Source organism: Filicampus tigris, chromosome 1 (assembly GCF_054856515.1).
Source record: "Filicampus tigris isolate MCC_2025a chromosome 1, RoL_Ftig_1.0, whole genome shotgun sequence".
NCBI classification, from domain to species: Eukaryota; Metazoa; Chordata; class Actinopteri; order Syngnathiformes; family Syngnathidae; genus Filicampus; species Filicampus tigris.
In genome coordinates, this window is record NC_141217.1 from 5,035,715 (window position 1) to 5,050,542 (window position 14,828).

A 14,828-nucleotide genomic window follows, 5' to 3' on the forward strand; every position below is an offset into this window, starting at 1 on the left:
AAAAAACGTATTCGGTTGCTGTGGAAACCTCTTTTGAACAACAAGAAAACTCTGTGAGTAATTTGCGTAACACACACTTTTGAAGACGCCGACAGTGACGCCAGCTTGTGCGTAAGAACACACGTCATATAGCATCACCTTCTTTGATTTTTTTGCGTTTTTGGAAAATCTGGATCAAGGATAAGATAGCCCCAAGTGTTACTTTTCATCAGAACTCATGATCATTTTTGTGTGTTGAATCATTCCAGAATAGCAGCCTTTTCCCCTATGTATGTGAACATGGTTGCAATTGGATGACCCAAATGGCACACTTTTGGTTCGCCTGGACCTCTCCTTAGTAAAACTTGTGTAAAATGCTCATTTTGTTGTCATATTATTGTCAAATTTGAAATGGAATTGGAGGAGCCTTTGAGCTGTAATCCTGTTGTGTTCTTTTAGTCCACCACCTAATACAAAATTTTCCAGGCAGATTTTTGGAAAAGAAAAAAAAATATGCGGACATAAAATCCACCTTCTTTTATGTATTAAAACTTCCATAATTCAGTGCCAGTAGCACTTTAACACATTCCAACAGGTGAGGAGAAAAATTCAAAGTGTTACCTTCAAAAAGAAACCAAAACTATTCTGATACTCCAGATGGTTCAAGTACAGCTTCAAATTTATCTACATGTAAATCTATATGAATGGCTTTATATTAGCCAGCAGGTTAACCAATAACCAATATGGTAATTACACATTTACGGACATTGCATAATCAGTTAAAAGTGTTAGAGTCAGCGTGCCCTGATCTGACCGATGGGACCAGCTGGAGAGGATCAGCACTACAGACAGGGCCAGCCAGGGAGGAGACCAGCCCACATTATGTTTAGATTTTGAAGACAACATACAGGTAAATGTGAGGGCTGCATGTTGGACCGGGCCCCTATTCTGCCCTCCCCCGTCTCGAGTGAGAGCGTTCGCGAGGATGGAAAAGCAGCCCAGGTCTGATTATTGTATGAGTCCTGAACTTCAGAGATGGAAAAGAAAACAGACGAGAAAATTCAATCGACTTGTATGAGTCTTTATTTACATTGGATACCTTCTTGAAAGATAAAACGAACATGCACTTAATAAGTAGTTGTTTTGTAAATTGCTAATCGGGCTTATGCCCTCGAGACCTGCTAAACAAAACAACGGAGGCGCTGCTATGGAGATTTCTACATTGGCCAACTCAGCAGGCACCAACATCACCGAAGTTGTCTTCCTGGAGCACTTCATTTGATTGGCTTTCACATTATATGTGTTAAATGTTGCTCACTCTGCATCCATTGCAGCCTGACCATCCTGGAAGGGGGATTCCCCCATCTGCGGTCCCTTCTCCAGGTTTCTCATTTTTCCCCAGAGTTTTTTTGAGTTTTTACTTTCCCTCCTGGGGGTTAGGATCAGGGGATATCGTTAATATGTTGTCACCTATTGGCACATGAAACCCTTTGAGACTTTCTTGTGATTAAGGGCTGTATAAATAAATTTGACTTGACTTGACTCAAAGGAAGTTGTGTTAGTTGCCTGTAATAAGTAGCTGATTCCGAAAAAAAGATGAAGGTATTGTGGCTCACTTTGTTTTTTCTTGGGGTTGGGTTTAGGGGAAGCTGAGCTTCCCTTGCAGTCTAAGAGCAAACACCACTGGCTGGAACTGGTATTGCTTTAGTAGCTGCCAGGAGCAGGTGCACATGCAAGTTGCATGTTAGGTTAATTGAAGGCTCTACATTATTTTCATGTGATTGTGAACGGTAGTTTGTCTAGATGTGACCTGCAATTGAATAGCAACCAGTTTACGGTGTACCTTGTCTCTCGCCCAAAAGTTAGCTGGGATAGGCTCCAGTGAACTGTTCCCAAAATAAGGACAAACTGTATGAAAAATGGACGGCTGGATGATGAGAAAATGTAATGCAGTTTGTTGCTTTCAGATATATCTTGAACTTCCTGGAAAAGTCAGCTGTGTATGAAACTGTGATTGCATTGTACACAAAGTACAAGTGTGAAAAAGAAAAAGTACACAATGTCAATCAATCTATGTTACATCAGTTTCTAAGTGTCTGAAAAGCGGATACAATATTGAGATTAAGGACGGCGTAATCGGTGATTTAAGACTTTGCTTTGCCCTTACTGCAGTCTGCATTTGTCACTTTACAAGGACTATAAAGTTCAATCAGATAGCAGCTAACAGCCAGCACTTATTTCAACCTGTGCCAGAGAGCTGACAGGAGCCACTGATCCATCTGAAACCCCCTCACGCTTTTGTTTGGCCCGCGTGAGGGAAATTTCATCTCGATTGTGACAGAAAATGTGCATTTCACCAAAATGAGTTACAATGTTGTCACAAGACATAATCAGCACCTTTATGCAAATGAATACCCTCTGCATTTTTCCCTATGAGCAGCAGTTTTAAATTACGTTTGTCCTTGTACTATGTTAGCTTCAGATGATTCATCATGCTAAAAGCTTTGTAAGAAAGAAAGAAAAACATTTTTCACAATAAACCACTAAAGTAGATAAAATGTCCATTAACCAATTAATATCAAACTGTTTTCCTTTTTGTGCATCTTGTGTGCCAACAACAAGTAATGATTCTTCTAGATTAACAGTAAACGAGAAGTTGAATAGTATAGCGACACAGTCCTGAGAAAAACGCGTATGTCCACTTTTTTCATTTTATGATTTTAATTTTCACGTTAATGGCATATCCTCAACACAGAAACCCCACTAAAGTGATTTTTTTTATTTTAAATGACAAAAATGGACATTAGTGTTTTTCACAGGACAGCGACGATTTCTCTAGGTCAATCACGTGTATGAGTCATTGGCCACACTAATTTGGCAGTAAAGTGACAGCTTGGATTTTTTTCTTATTTATTTATTTATTTTAGGTGAAACTTAATCTTCTATGACAGACTGTGCAAATATTATTTTGGGGGAATGCATTTGAAACATTCCGATGCAGAAAGCCGTTGCAAGTCCTTTTAAGAGGTAGCAAAATACCTAATAGAAATGACTCTGACTTTAAATTTCTCCTTACCTGTGACAGACAGTTCGGTGGTCCTCCGCACCACAAAGTTTCCAAACTGTAATTCACAGGTGTAATTCCCAATGTCATCTTCTCGAACTTCCTTGATGGAGAGGGTGTCCCTCCACCTCTCGATTGTCTGTCTCCATTGCTTCGGCATGCACTCCTATGGTGGAAGCAGAGGAAAGACATTTTGAGGATGATGCCGGTGTTATGTTGCAAGAATAATGTTATCAATGTCATCAATTAATTGAATGTTCTTTCAGGAAAAAATGTGTTCTTTCAGCCATGGCTATTTACAATTTTGGGCCACAGAATCAACGGAAGCAAAAGAAAATTTGGGACACTGTGGGCTTTGATTTTAGACTTAAAACCAAAAAAGAACAACAGCCAATAGCTTGAGGCTTGAGCACCCACAGCCATTATCCACTATTTTAATCACAATCAGTGCTGCCTAATGTGGCTCATTTGTTCATCACTGTATAGGAAATGGCGTGAAGGACATCTGACCAGTCCACCTACATGGAAAAAAACCCCACACTATTACAGCTTCCTCTCTTTTGGGATGAATTAGAAGGAACAAAACACGATTCGTTCATGGGAATTATAGTGGAACCTCAAGTTGCAAACTAGATTGGTTCTGCGTGCTCATTTGTAACTTGAAACGTTCATGAATCAATGTCATATTTACAATTGAAATGAATGGAAATGCTATTAATCCATTCCATACCTAAAGGTATTCTTCCTTTTTTTTCTTTTTTTTTAATAACCAGTTTGTGGTTAAAAATAAATATAAGTGAAAATGCACTAACTCGAATTGTGTGTAAAAAGGGGCATCCGTAACTAGAGGTTCCCCTGTTTTTTCCATTCATCCACAACATTTGTCAGGTCAGAGGTCATTGATGGTGGCTCACAATCTATGTTTTTGTTCATTCCAAAGATGTCTGGAGGCCATGGCTCTTCTGCACCACCCTCATCTAAGATTACATCTTTGTCAAGCAGGAACAGAAAAGGACCCTTAGGAAAGTGTTCACACAATGTGGTAAGTAATGATAATATAATAATTCATTTTATTTATGGGCGCCTGTCAAGGTCACCGTACAACATAAAGTAAGCAGTACAATAAAAATAACAGCACATAAAACATCAATTAAAATGGCAAATGATATAGGGGACATTAAAGTGAATAAACAGTCCGCAATAGGTTTTTATTGAGTCTAGCTTTGAAGAGGGTTAATGTATCTTTGTTACGGAAATTAGGCGGTAGTGAGTTCCAAAGACAGGCTCACTGAAAATGAAGAATGGTGTTAAAATTGTTCAAATTCTTTATCCTTGGGGTATTTTGACACAAACATGTCATGGACACATTAAAACAACCCGGGAACTGTTTTCAGCTGTGAAAAATGCATAACACAGTATGTATCCTTTAAAATGAAGTGGAACTAAGTGGTCTATTCCAATCCCCAATGCATTCATTTATACATTTGGGAGGTTGGTGTCTTGTCAAAGAGGCCAGTTTTTGTGCAGGCCGTGTGCTGTGTGTTATAGTATAGATGGGAGGCTTTTGAATAAGTTGTTATGAAAAGTTTTAAACATCACGACACGCAAAGATAAAGACTTAATTCTACCTTGTACCAGACAATCTGGGGCTCCACTCCTGGCTGGATGTAATCTTCGATGCCTGTGCAGGTAATGTCCTTGCTTTTGCTCAGCTCTGCCTTCTCAAAGAACCTCATCTTGGAGTTGTAACAGAGGTCTGTGTCATTTTCTGCCACCGTGAGAGACATGGACACCTTCATGCAGTATGTGGAGTTTCTGAAAAATCAATTATAACAAATTATTAATTACAAGGTTTGGGATGGCAGCGAGGTTTCTAGTTTAAGGAACTAGTGGAAGAAATGTTTATCCTATCTGTTGCTGTAATTGTAAAGTGAGAAAATCACAACACAGCATAGCTGAGGTATGCACGGTAATACTTTGTTTGGTGATTGATGAGTCTTATTTTTCCCTATTAAGCAGGAGTTGTTTGAGCTAACCGAAATAATTTGCTGCAGTTGATGCCGACTGCATTATCCATGAGGATTCTACACAGTGTACTTGTGTTATAAAACTGAGATGATAACAACCCAAATGCATTCAAATTTAAAATGCAAGCTTACTCTCAATGTTGAAATTAATAAGAATGTTAAGAGTCTGATGTGGTTGCACTGCTCTTGTATGCATTTACCAGTCCGATGGGATTGCGATCATATGCCTTCATCGAGAAAGATGCAAAACATTTGCAGGGATCCCAAGATGTCGAAGTTAATAAACCAGTGATTTCAAGATTGCATCTCTTCTTCAAGTAACTCATTACAGAACATACTACACATTAATACATATCAACATCCAAATACACTTTAATGTTGTAGTTGCTGTGTCAAGGAGGGGAACAAAGGCAAACGGGAATCCCCACCGATCAATGGATCAATCGGAGCACCTTTTCTCTTTTCCTGAACCCGCTCGTAAGCCGCGAAGCAAACGGAGTTTCAGCAAATCCCTCATGGTTAAAAGACAAAACAATTTGACACTGTTTAGCAAAATCTCACGGCTAAATTCTCAAAGCTTGTCACACAAACTGAGCTGAACCAGCAAACAATTACAAACATGGTAAATCCTTACATAATTGTGTTGCATTAGCTGCTTGGCGGATTAGCAGACACACTGGTCGACAGTGACGGCAAAAAAAATCTTCTAAGTAGCCAGTGCCCGACACTTAGGGTAATTGTGCTTTTGCATGGTGGCCGGATGCAAATGTAACACGATGTGGAGATTATCCCAGACAACTTTCAGCAGATGGTCTAATGAACAAATAGGATCCCAAGGGTCCGCACGCTTTCCTGTCGAAGGGGCAGGGGGCGTTTTTTTTTTATTTTGGGGAGGGGGGGGCTTGGGGCGCACTGTGTCATCTGCTTTGCATGAATGAGCAAAGAAACTGGCCAACATTTTGTCCTCCAATTGTCTTTCCACCATTCCAAATCCATCTTAGTGCTTTTTGAGCCAGGTGATCTTTGGACAAGTCACTCAGTGTCATAAACAGGAAGCCAATTCAGACAAGGGAACGCCAGGCTCAACTGCACCCTGTACTGCAAGCACTCAATGTTATTGGAGGCTTACGTGGCATGTGTTGCAGATGTGATGGTAACATGTTTGACAATACCGTGGCATTAACAAGTGAGTGTGTCCGTCAAACGTGTCACACTGAAGCAGTTAACCAATGTTATGTCAATCTTAGATCACATCCTGCATACATCAATTGTAATAGGTGCCAGGCTGACAGTGACTGTGCAGGTAGAGGACTTTGAGATTCAATATTGTGCAAGTCTAGTAAAAGCACACTAAAATGTGGTGTAGGGATGCAATATTCAAGCAGGGTCATTATTATTAAGTTCCTGTTATAGAGTCCATTGTTTTTAAGGACTTTACACTTTTAAAACACAACATTTAAACAACAAAGCAGACAGAACATAGCTGCCTTGTTTTAGTGTAGCTTTGGCAGCCACTCTGAAGGGGGGGTAAGAAAGCACACACGGTGTTGCCATTTTTCTTCTAGTCCCAGCTAGTGAGCCAGTTCTTTGACTCGGGCTGTCCAAATTTCAAGGCTGCATCCTCAAGGACACTTCACAGGTTGGGTCATTTGAAGGCTCCTCCTCATGTAGCCTCTGTGGAAAGCAAAATCCGTGGCGAATTTGGAGAGGGGCAAAATCATTTCCCAGCAATGAGGGGCTGCTTGTGCCTGGTACTTCAAGCAGTCCTCCAACGAAAACACGTAAAACTCGTAAAAGTTCGGTCAGTCTCCCCCTTTTTAGAAATGATGAAATAATTATAAAACATTACATTATTTTGAAATATAATTACTTCAAGGCTCTTCGAGCGTCGATAAAGACAAATATTCCATTGTCCAGCATTGAAATGCTACTTCTGCCTGGAGCTTGGAAACAGAATTCTCCACCGGAAACACATGCATGGAAGAAGCGCCGCGTAGAAGAAAAGCAGAGCAATGTAGACTATGAAGGCGTGCTACGAGCCTCTCATCTTTTTGGCTGAAAAGGATTGTATCTACAGAAGACTGTACCAAAGGTGACAAATGTATTCCAGCTTGTGCTCACTCTGCCCGTTACAATTGTGACTGTGGAATGATCACTCTCCCTCTGAAAAAAGACTGGAGAATGGAGATAAAGGAGTAAAGCATAAATTCTGTACTGAAATAATGATCTTGCCTACTTTCAATTTAGTCACAAATGTGCTTAAATGCATTTCAGAAGGATGTAATTCACTATATCAGTGGCATTAAAAAAACTTGTTTATTGCGATAGTTTCAGGGAAAATATATCATCTCGAAAAATGTGTTAGCGTGACAGGCCTGTTTTATAGTAAAATAACAGAAGTAAAGGTAAGACAATAAAACATTTTAAATTAGACCTAAAATGAGATGAGACTATGAAATAAATAATAAAAAATCTAATTAAAAACTAGATTTTGGACTTTTTAATTTTCGGTTGAATGGACTTTTTAAAAGATATCGAGCATGATCATAACAACGATAAGAACAGAATATTTCAGTTTTTTTTTTTTTTGCATAACCCAAATGAAAAATAAATTGTAATTGCTGTTATGCTCTCTCTTAACCACCAGAAATCACATTCTTTGTGTGTATAAAAATAATCCTATGATTTTCTTAATATATATAAATTCATATACTTACTCATATACTCATATACTATACTATTTTTTTTAAATGTCTGGCTGCAAATTTAATGGCAACTACCCCCCTTTGATTGGCTCACAATTTTGAAAATGTTGCTAATACTAGTCCATCACCAGTTAAGAACCTCACTGCATGTTACTGGACATTTGGCATGAGCATTAGACTTTATTTTTAATATTATTCCAAATCACTCTAGCTAGTTTATAGCTTGTGTGCCATTGGTAAGGCCACAGCATGTCATCAGAGGCCGCTAACCTTGAGGGTTCTGAATGAGTTATTTCATATTGTTCGGTTATGTCAATTATACAGTATATGGTAGAAATGTTTTTCCGACAACCGGTAAGCCATACTAATTCTGGTTAAGCATCTGATGTTGCTGATATTGAATAAAAGGCATCAGAATAATTTGACACCCAACGGGAAATACCTGGCACCTGTAGGGATATAATGATGTCGCTTCTCTGAATCCCTTAATTGAAATAACACTTCCACACGGAAAATGAATTCATGCAATTCTTGCCAAGTATTTTCGGCAAGTATGGAAATGTGAGAAAGGCAGAATGAACGTCTATCAAGTGAGTGTCACCTATCCAGAGAAAATACATTCAGTGAAGACATCATTCTCAGGTAAATTTTAAGATGGTTTCCAAAAGAATCATAGTTTTAAACTAGTGGAAATATATCAGCATTTTTACATTTTACACAAAATTAAGATGTGTGTGTCGGCTAACGTTACGAGGCGTTGTCCTAACATCAGCCTTAATTTAGCTAAATTAGGATAATGTGGAGAACCTGAGTAATTGTTAGTTTTCAGTAAGTGTACAGTATACTGTAATTTATTTTCATGCCAGACTGCAATGTTGGACGAAAGTGTAATACATTCCCAGAGATTACCTGAGTGTCTATGAACCCTGTTAGTTATTTTAAGGTCTAAATTAAAATGTTAGAAAGTTACTTTGAATTAACTAATCTACATGATCTAGTTTAATTTTATAGTAGCTAAACTGACAGTTGATTTTGCAGTAAATTAAAACACGAGAATGGGGACAAATAGTTTAAGACTTGGCCTAAAACAATATTGAGGTCTAACCAGACTATTTATTTTGTGTAGGGATAAATAACAATCAAAAGGAAGGGATTTGTTTCCGATTTTTGGGGGAAAGAGGCGCAAATTAGGCCTAGACAGACTTCAGCAACCCAACCAGCAGATCCTGACAGGTCCCAATCTGAGTCAATGTGAGCAGAGACAAGGATTCAATCTACCACCACCAGGTCAGAGCGAGCATACAAGGGCAGTAAATTCCATGTATGTTATTTGTCTCAACAACATGTCTCATGTCTTCTTATTAAGTAAAGGTTTTTGGCCACTTTTATATGTGTCCCTAGATCAGATACGTAAAATGCGGTTAGGGTTCGGGTGGGTGGATGGAAAGTGCTGGCAGCCAGGAGATCGAATTGGCAAAGTTGTATTGACTTATTATATTTGACTTTAATTTAATCCCACTATAAAACATGAAGCATAAAGTAGAAATTCATGGTGATAGTAGTAATTCAGCCAACAGCTCAGATCGGCTCATTTTTTTACGTGCAGGTATGACGTGATATGATCTTTAGGTACGTCTTCATGAAATGCGATGGAAAAACCTCGCCTCATCATTTCCCCCAAATACTGTATTTCTACCTCGTACCGAATCGCTCCACTGGCTAAACGCTCCGACATGCTGGACCACATTTACTTATGTAAACACTACATCGTGAGTGACAACGTCTCTTCTTCTGCGCATGCGGGTCACTTTAGGGACGCATTAAGTTCACACACAAAAGAGATGGAGGTCACATTTATAATATAATATAAGCATATTTATAATTAGGGCCGTCAGTAGATTAAAAAAAATTCTGAGATTAATTAATTATGATCTGTAATTAATTGATATAATTCATCTATTTTTTAATCTCTCTTAAAAATTGCTGAGAAAAGCCCCAAAGCTTTGTATGTATCTGTATTTATGGTGTATATCATTTTTTCAATTACCCAGTCCTTTGTCACCTCGAGGAACAGTTTTACGCATTTATTAGCCAAATCCCTGGTTTCTATTGACAAGACAATCAGTGCAAAATGAGTTGAAGTTTCACTCACCATCAATAAAGTGCCCAGTCACCCCAAATAACCGTGGTTGCGAGTTGAGGTCCAGTGATCTGGGGTTATAGCAAATTTGTCTGAATCCCCCACCAAAATAACGCTTTAACTCTGACTGTAATTAATTGATTGCAATTAATGCTCTAATTTGACACCCTATTTATAATATAGTATAATGTATATAATATGAACGCTTACACAAAAACAATTGACTTTCCTGAAAAAGACGGCATCTTATAGTCCTGCGTAAAGATGAGTGACTTCCTGCAGCCCTGATTTGCCGACGCTGTGCGCAGAGGTTCAGGAGCAGAAGTTGCTTTAAACAGGTAAAATAAATATTCAGGCAGTTATCTTGTAAATATTTATTTTCATTATTCAATTAAATAGTACTCTTTTTTTCCATTGTATTTTTAAATTCAGGTCAATGCTACATGCTCCGAAAGCCTAAAGGGTGACGGCTCACGGCATTTTTCTGGACTAGATGGATAGCTTAAGTTTAGTTTTTTAATTCATTTGAAAGAGACCTTCAATTCTGCGATTTATTTTTTATTTTTTTGTCAGAGTTCAAAATGAGTTCATTTTATAAATAAAATTTAATTTTCTGAAACATGGATGGACTGCCTGAATTTCATAAGCAACACACTATTTTACAAGTGGAAAGATATACAGTATATAGCTATAGGCTAACATCTTCATTTCAGATGTCAAAAAGTGTTTGCGGCTCCCAGTGTTTTCTTTTTTGTAGAAACCGGGTCGAAATGGCTCTGGGTGTTAAAGGTTGCCAACCAGTGGTCTGGAATATACTCTAGTATGAGCAAAAGTGAGAAACTCAAATGGGTTGAGGGTATATCACTGTTGAGGTGTTGTAAATGCTCATTGTTGACTAAATATGTTTTAAAATATTATTTATGTGTTTGTCTCATGATAAATACATTTCACATTCATTAGGGCTACTTTTGTTACCAGTAAAAACTAAAAACTGCTCCTATTAGAGTCATGATAATTGTATTACATTGTATGTGAGCAAGTAGAAATGACGGATTTTTCTTACATCACTGTTTCTAAAACAGGACGTTTTTCTGAACTACTACAAAAAAAGGTGAAAATTGAGAGTATGCCTACTTCTCCATCGACAACTACACCACTGATCCTATAACTCGGAGGTGGTGCTTTTCAGGTGCAAATGTCCTTCGAATTAGTGACTTTTTAAAGACGAAGGAAAAGCTCCTCCAGCCAACTCTCAAGTGTACTGGCCATTATGTCCAGCTTTTTATTCGAACACGTTTACCAGTGAGCCGGTACTACAAAGGAGATTGTCATGTTTGGTCTGTGTTGTTTTTTTTTTTGGTTTTGTTTTCTCAGTGTTTCTGTGTTTCTTGTCCAGGTGTTTGTCGTCTCGTCAGTAGGCTTGCATTTAAGTTCCCTGTTTTTGTTCAGTCCTCGTCGGGTCATTGTCTATGTCAGAAAATATCCTTGTGGTAAGAGACTTTAGTTATGTTTCATAGATTCAAGCAGAGCTTTCCATGTTAAGCCCTGATTCCTCTGTCTCGCTACGCCCCGGTCACATCAAGTGCATCTTCCCCGGTCATGTCAAGACCCACTACCTGGGTCTCGCCCAGCCCGGCTTCTCCAGTCACATCCACCCCTGCTACTCCATTAATGTATTATTAAAAACACCCAAACCTACCCCCTGTTTCACATTCCTGCATTTGGGTCCACCACGCTACTCCTCGACACCGTTCCACGTCCGTGACAGAGAACATTTATACATTCGGTGTGACAATCTAATCAGAGCTGGGCATCGTCCCTCCATCCCCGATTTTCTGTCCTGCATATTTAATCACTTCTTCCCAGCTATAGAGTACAAACAGCATATTAAAAAAATTAAAACACATTTAAAAACCTTCCCTGAAGTTGCGTGTGTCAAGCACAGCAGCTTCTATTACATGTCATAACAGTGTTTAGTCATTTCCAAGCCAACGCCTTCAGGGAACTCATTTATTTTTCACAACAGCCTCAGCTCATCTTTATGCAATCAACCTAAATTTGTAACTAACATTAACAGTCTCTCTCCATTATATTATTTTCTAACTTAGCTCTGAGCATTTTCACTGGTCCTGGACACCGTTGATTGGAGCAGTAAATTGATAGTCTGCTCTTCAATTGACAGCATAGCCCTGGAGATAGAGCCTAATGTCAAGCGCCCATGGGGTACAGCTTAAAGGGGTTACATAGTAATGTGTATTCCCCTCCCCACCGGCTCACCACTTGTGAGAAGGGCCAAAGGGGTCGGGTGCAATTTGAGCTGGTTAGGGGGCTAAGGCGGACGCAGAAGGCACAGAATGAAGGCAGCGACCTTGGTGGTCTGATTCCCGGCTACAGAAGTAGGTTCTGAGGATGTGGATGTCACCTCTCTGGCAGGGAAGCATCTCAAGCTGGCATGTGAGGTTGAAAAGTTCCGACTAGTTAGAATCAGGCTCGCCTTGACACACAGCTTGGGCTCTGGTGCCAGCCCTCTTTTGAATTGTTGGACTCTCTTCCAATATGAAGTTGCTCTGAATGAGAGGCGCTGAGCAGCTTGTTAGGATTACCCACATTTCTTTTCTGCCGGGGACTCCTCATCCTGTCGGGGGATCGACTTTGTGGTCTTGTTATCGGACTTTTGGCCGCACAAGCTGTCAACGCAATCTCTACCTGGTAGTGTGTTGGATCCAATGGTGGTGGAAGATGCCGGTCTGACCTGGCAAACCCAAACATATTGTGAGGGTCTGCAGAGAATGACTACCAGGGTTCCCTGTCAGAAAGCGTTTCAGCTCCACTCCACCCTCAGTATTGTATATCTGCTTTTTGAAGATTATGTAGTTTTGTTGGTTTCATCAAGTCACAATTTTCAACTCTAGCTGGAGCGTGAAAAGCTTGGGATCAAAATCAGCACCTCTAAGTCTGAGGCCATGGTCTTCAGTCGGAAAAGGGTGGCATGCTTTCTCCAGGTCGGAGATGAGATCCTGTCCTAAGTAGAGGAGTTAAACTAAATTGGGATGTTGTTCACGAGGGAGGGAAGAATGGAACAGGAGATCATCAGGTGGATTGGTGCAGCATCTGCAGTGATGCAGTCTCAATATCAATCTGTTGCAGTGAAGACGGAGCTGGGCAGAAAGGCAAAGCTCTCAATTTACCTATTGATCTGGGTTCCCACCCTCGCCTATATATAGTCAAGGGTTGTTAAGGGGTTACGAGCGAAAGAACAAGATAACAGGTACAAGTGGCCGGAATGAGATTCATCTGTAAGGAGTCCGCGTTCTCCTTTAGAGATATAGTGAGAAGCACTGTCATCTGCTGAGCCTCCGCACCGAGATGAGTCAGATGAGTTGGCTCAAGCTTTAGTTAGGATCCCTTCCGGATGCCTCCCTGGTGAGGTGTTCCAGGCATGTCCCATCAGATTGAGGCCTCTGGGTCCCAGACCAAACTGAAAAGACTATGGGCCGAATTCACAAAGAATGAACCGCTGATAGTACCTTAAATTGCACTTCATTTGCACTGGCAGTTTGCTTAATGTACAATTCACAAAGGATACTGCGCGAATGAACTACCAGCGCAAACACACCCACAAAGTTTGGTGGCTGAGTGCAATTTGCACCTGATCCTAGAAAACATTAGTAAGTCGTTGCAAGGCATTCTTGAGCTTGGTGGTGCAATGATGTGGATGTCTGATGCAATAAGGCACATGTGGCAAAGTACAAATACTGGCTTTGCACCAAGAACTCTATGGAAGAACAATGTTTTCATGCAGGCTTCCAACTGTGCAATGCATTTTGTGGTGATGATTTCCGAGCATTGCATAGCATTTCTTGTTCCCATGCAAATACACTGGAACACATATTTGTCACAATATTGACTTTTTTTTCATTAATTGATCATTTAATAAATGAGTGGAATAGTGGAATATTCTGTGACCTAGACATTTACAACAACAACAATACATTTGTAGTGTATAAGAGAAAAAATATTTGCTTTATTCACCAAAATGACTGAATGAAAAACCTTCCCCCTGATCAAGTTTAGTGATAATGTATCAGCTTTTTAGCAGCTGTTTTATGGTCTGAAGTTGCACTACAACCGTAGTTTGTGTGTGTGTCCGCGTGCGTGTGTATGTGTTTGTCTGTCAGTCTACGGGTGTGTGCGGGAGAGAACCTACATGTGATCCAATGTGATGCACATTTAACAGTTTGGCTACATTTGACCATAAAACTGTTAGCATGCACAGCCAAAACAAGTGAACAACAAAAGAAATATCTACTTCTTACAGCAATGTGCTTTCTCAAGTTAGACGTTTTGCAATTTCAACATTAGGGCAGACACAGATGACAGATCATTATTACATGGTTATTTTTCGTACAATGAATTAAATGTAAAAATTTGACTTAATATTCTTCTTGAAATGTTGTCGCATGCCTGTGTGTCCTCCACTTCTTCAGACATTCTTCACAGAAATGAGTCACTTTGACATGTCCGCAAAGACTGCGTGCGTTAATTGGTGGAATGGTGTCAAACATCACTTGTGATTATGTGTGATTGGTGCTCAGTGCCTGAGCAGAAAATCCCCACATAAATAAAAATCTATTGTGCAACCAACAAAAATAAAAGTAGCAGAGAAAGTGCAGCTCAATGTAATGGAGTAAAAGTACTGTTTAAAAGTAAAAGTAAGTTGGTAAGTAAAATTTTCCCCAAAAGTTATTTGAGTAAATATAGCGCATTACTAACAACCTCTGCAAACCAGTGTCTTCTTGCGCCATGACAAAGACTATCAGCACATCTCTCGCATTCAAAGGGAATGAGAGGAGCCACTTGGCGGTGAAACAAGTCGGTTGTGTTCACGTCCACAACGGCGCAATACACCCTTT

At 39.7% G+C, this 14,828-nt stretch overlaps 1 protein-coding gene across 2 annotated transcripts in view; it reads right to left on the minus strand.

Moving 5' to 3' along the window:
* Positions 1–14,828, minus strand: part of LOC147152569 (interleukin-1 receptor accessory protein-like 1) — a 217,925-nt gene that overhangs the window by 105,312 nt on the left and 97,785 nt on the right. For both annotated transcript variants that reach the window (XM_086048551.1, XM_086048550.1), the window contains 2 exons: positions 4,672–4,858; positions 3,056–3,209 (listed from right to left, as the gene is read on the minus strand). In XM_086048551.1, coding sequence (XP_085904677.1) covers positions 3,056–3,209; positions 4,672–4,858 — 341 coding nt within the window. The remainder of the gene's footprint in view (positions 1–3,055; positions 3,210–4,671; positions 4,859–14,828) is intronic.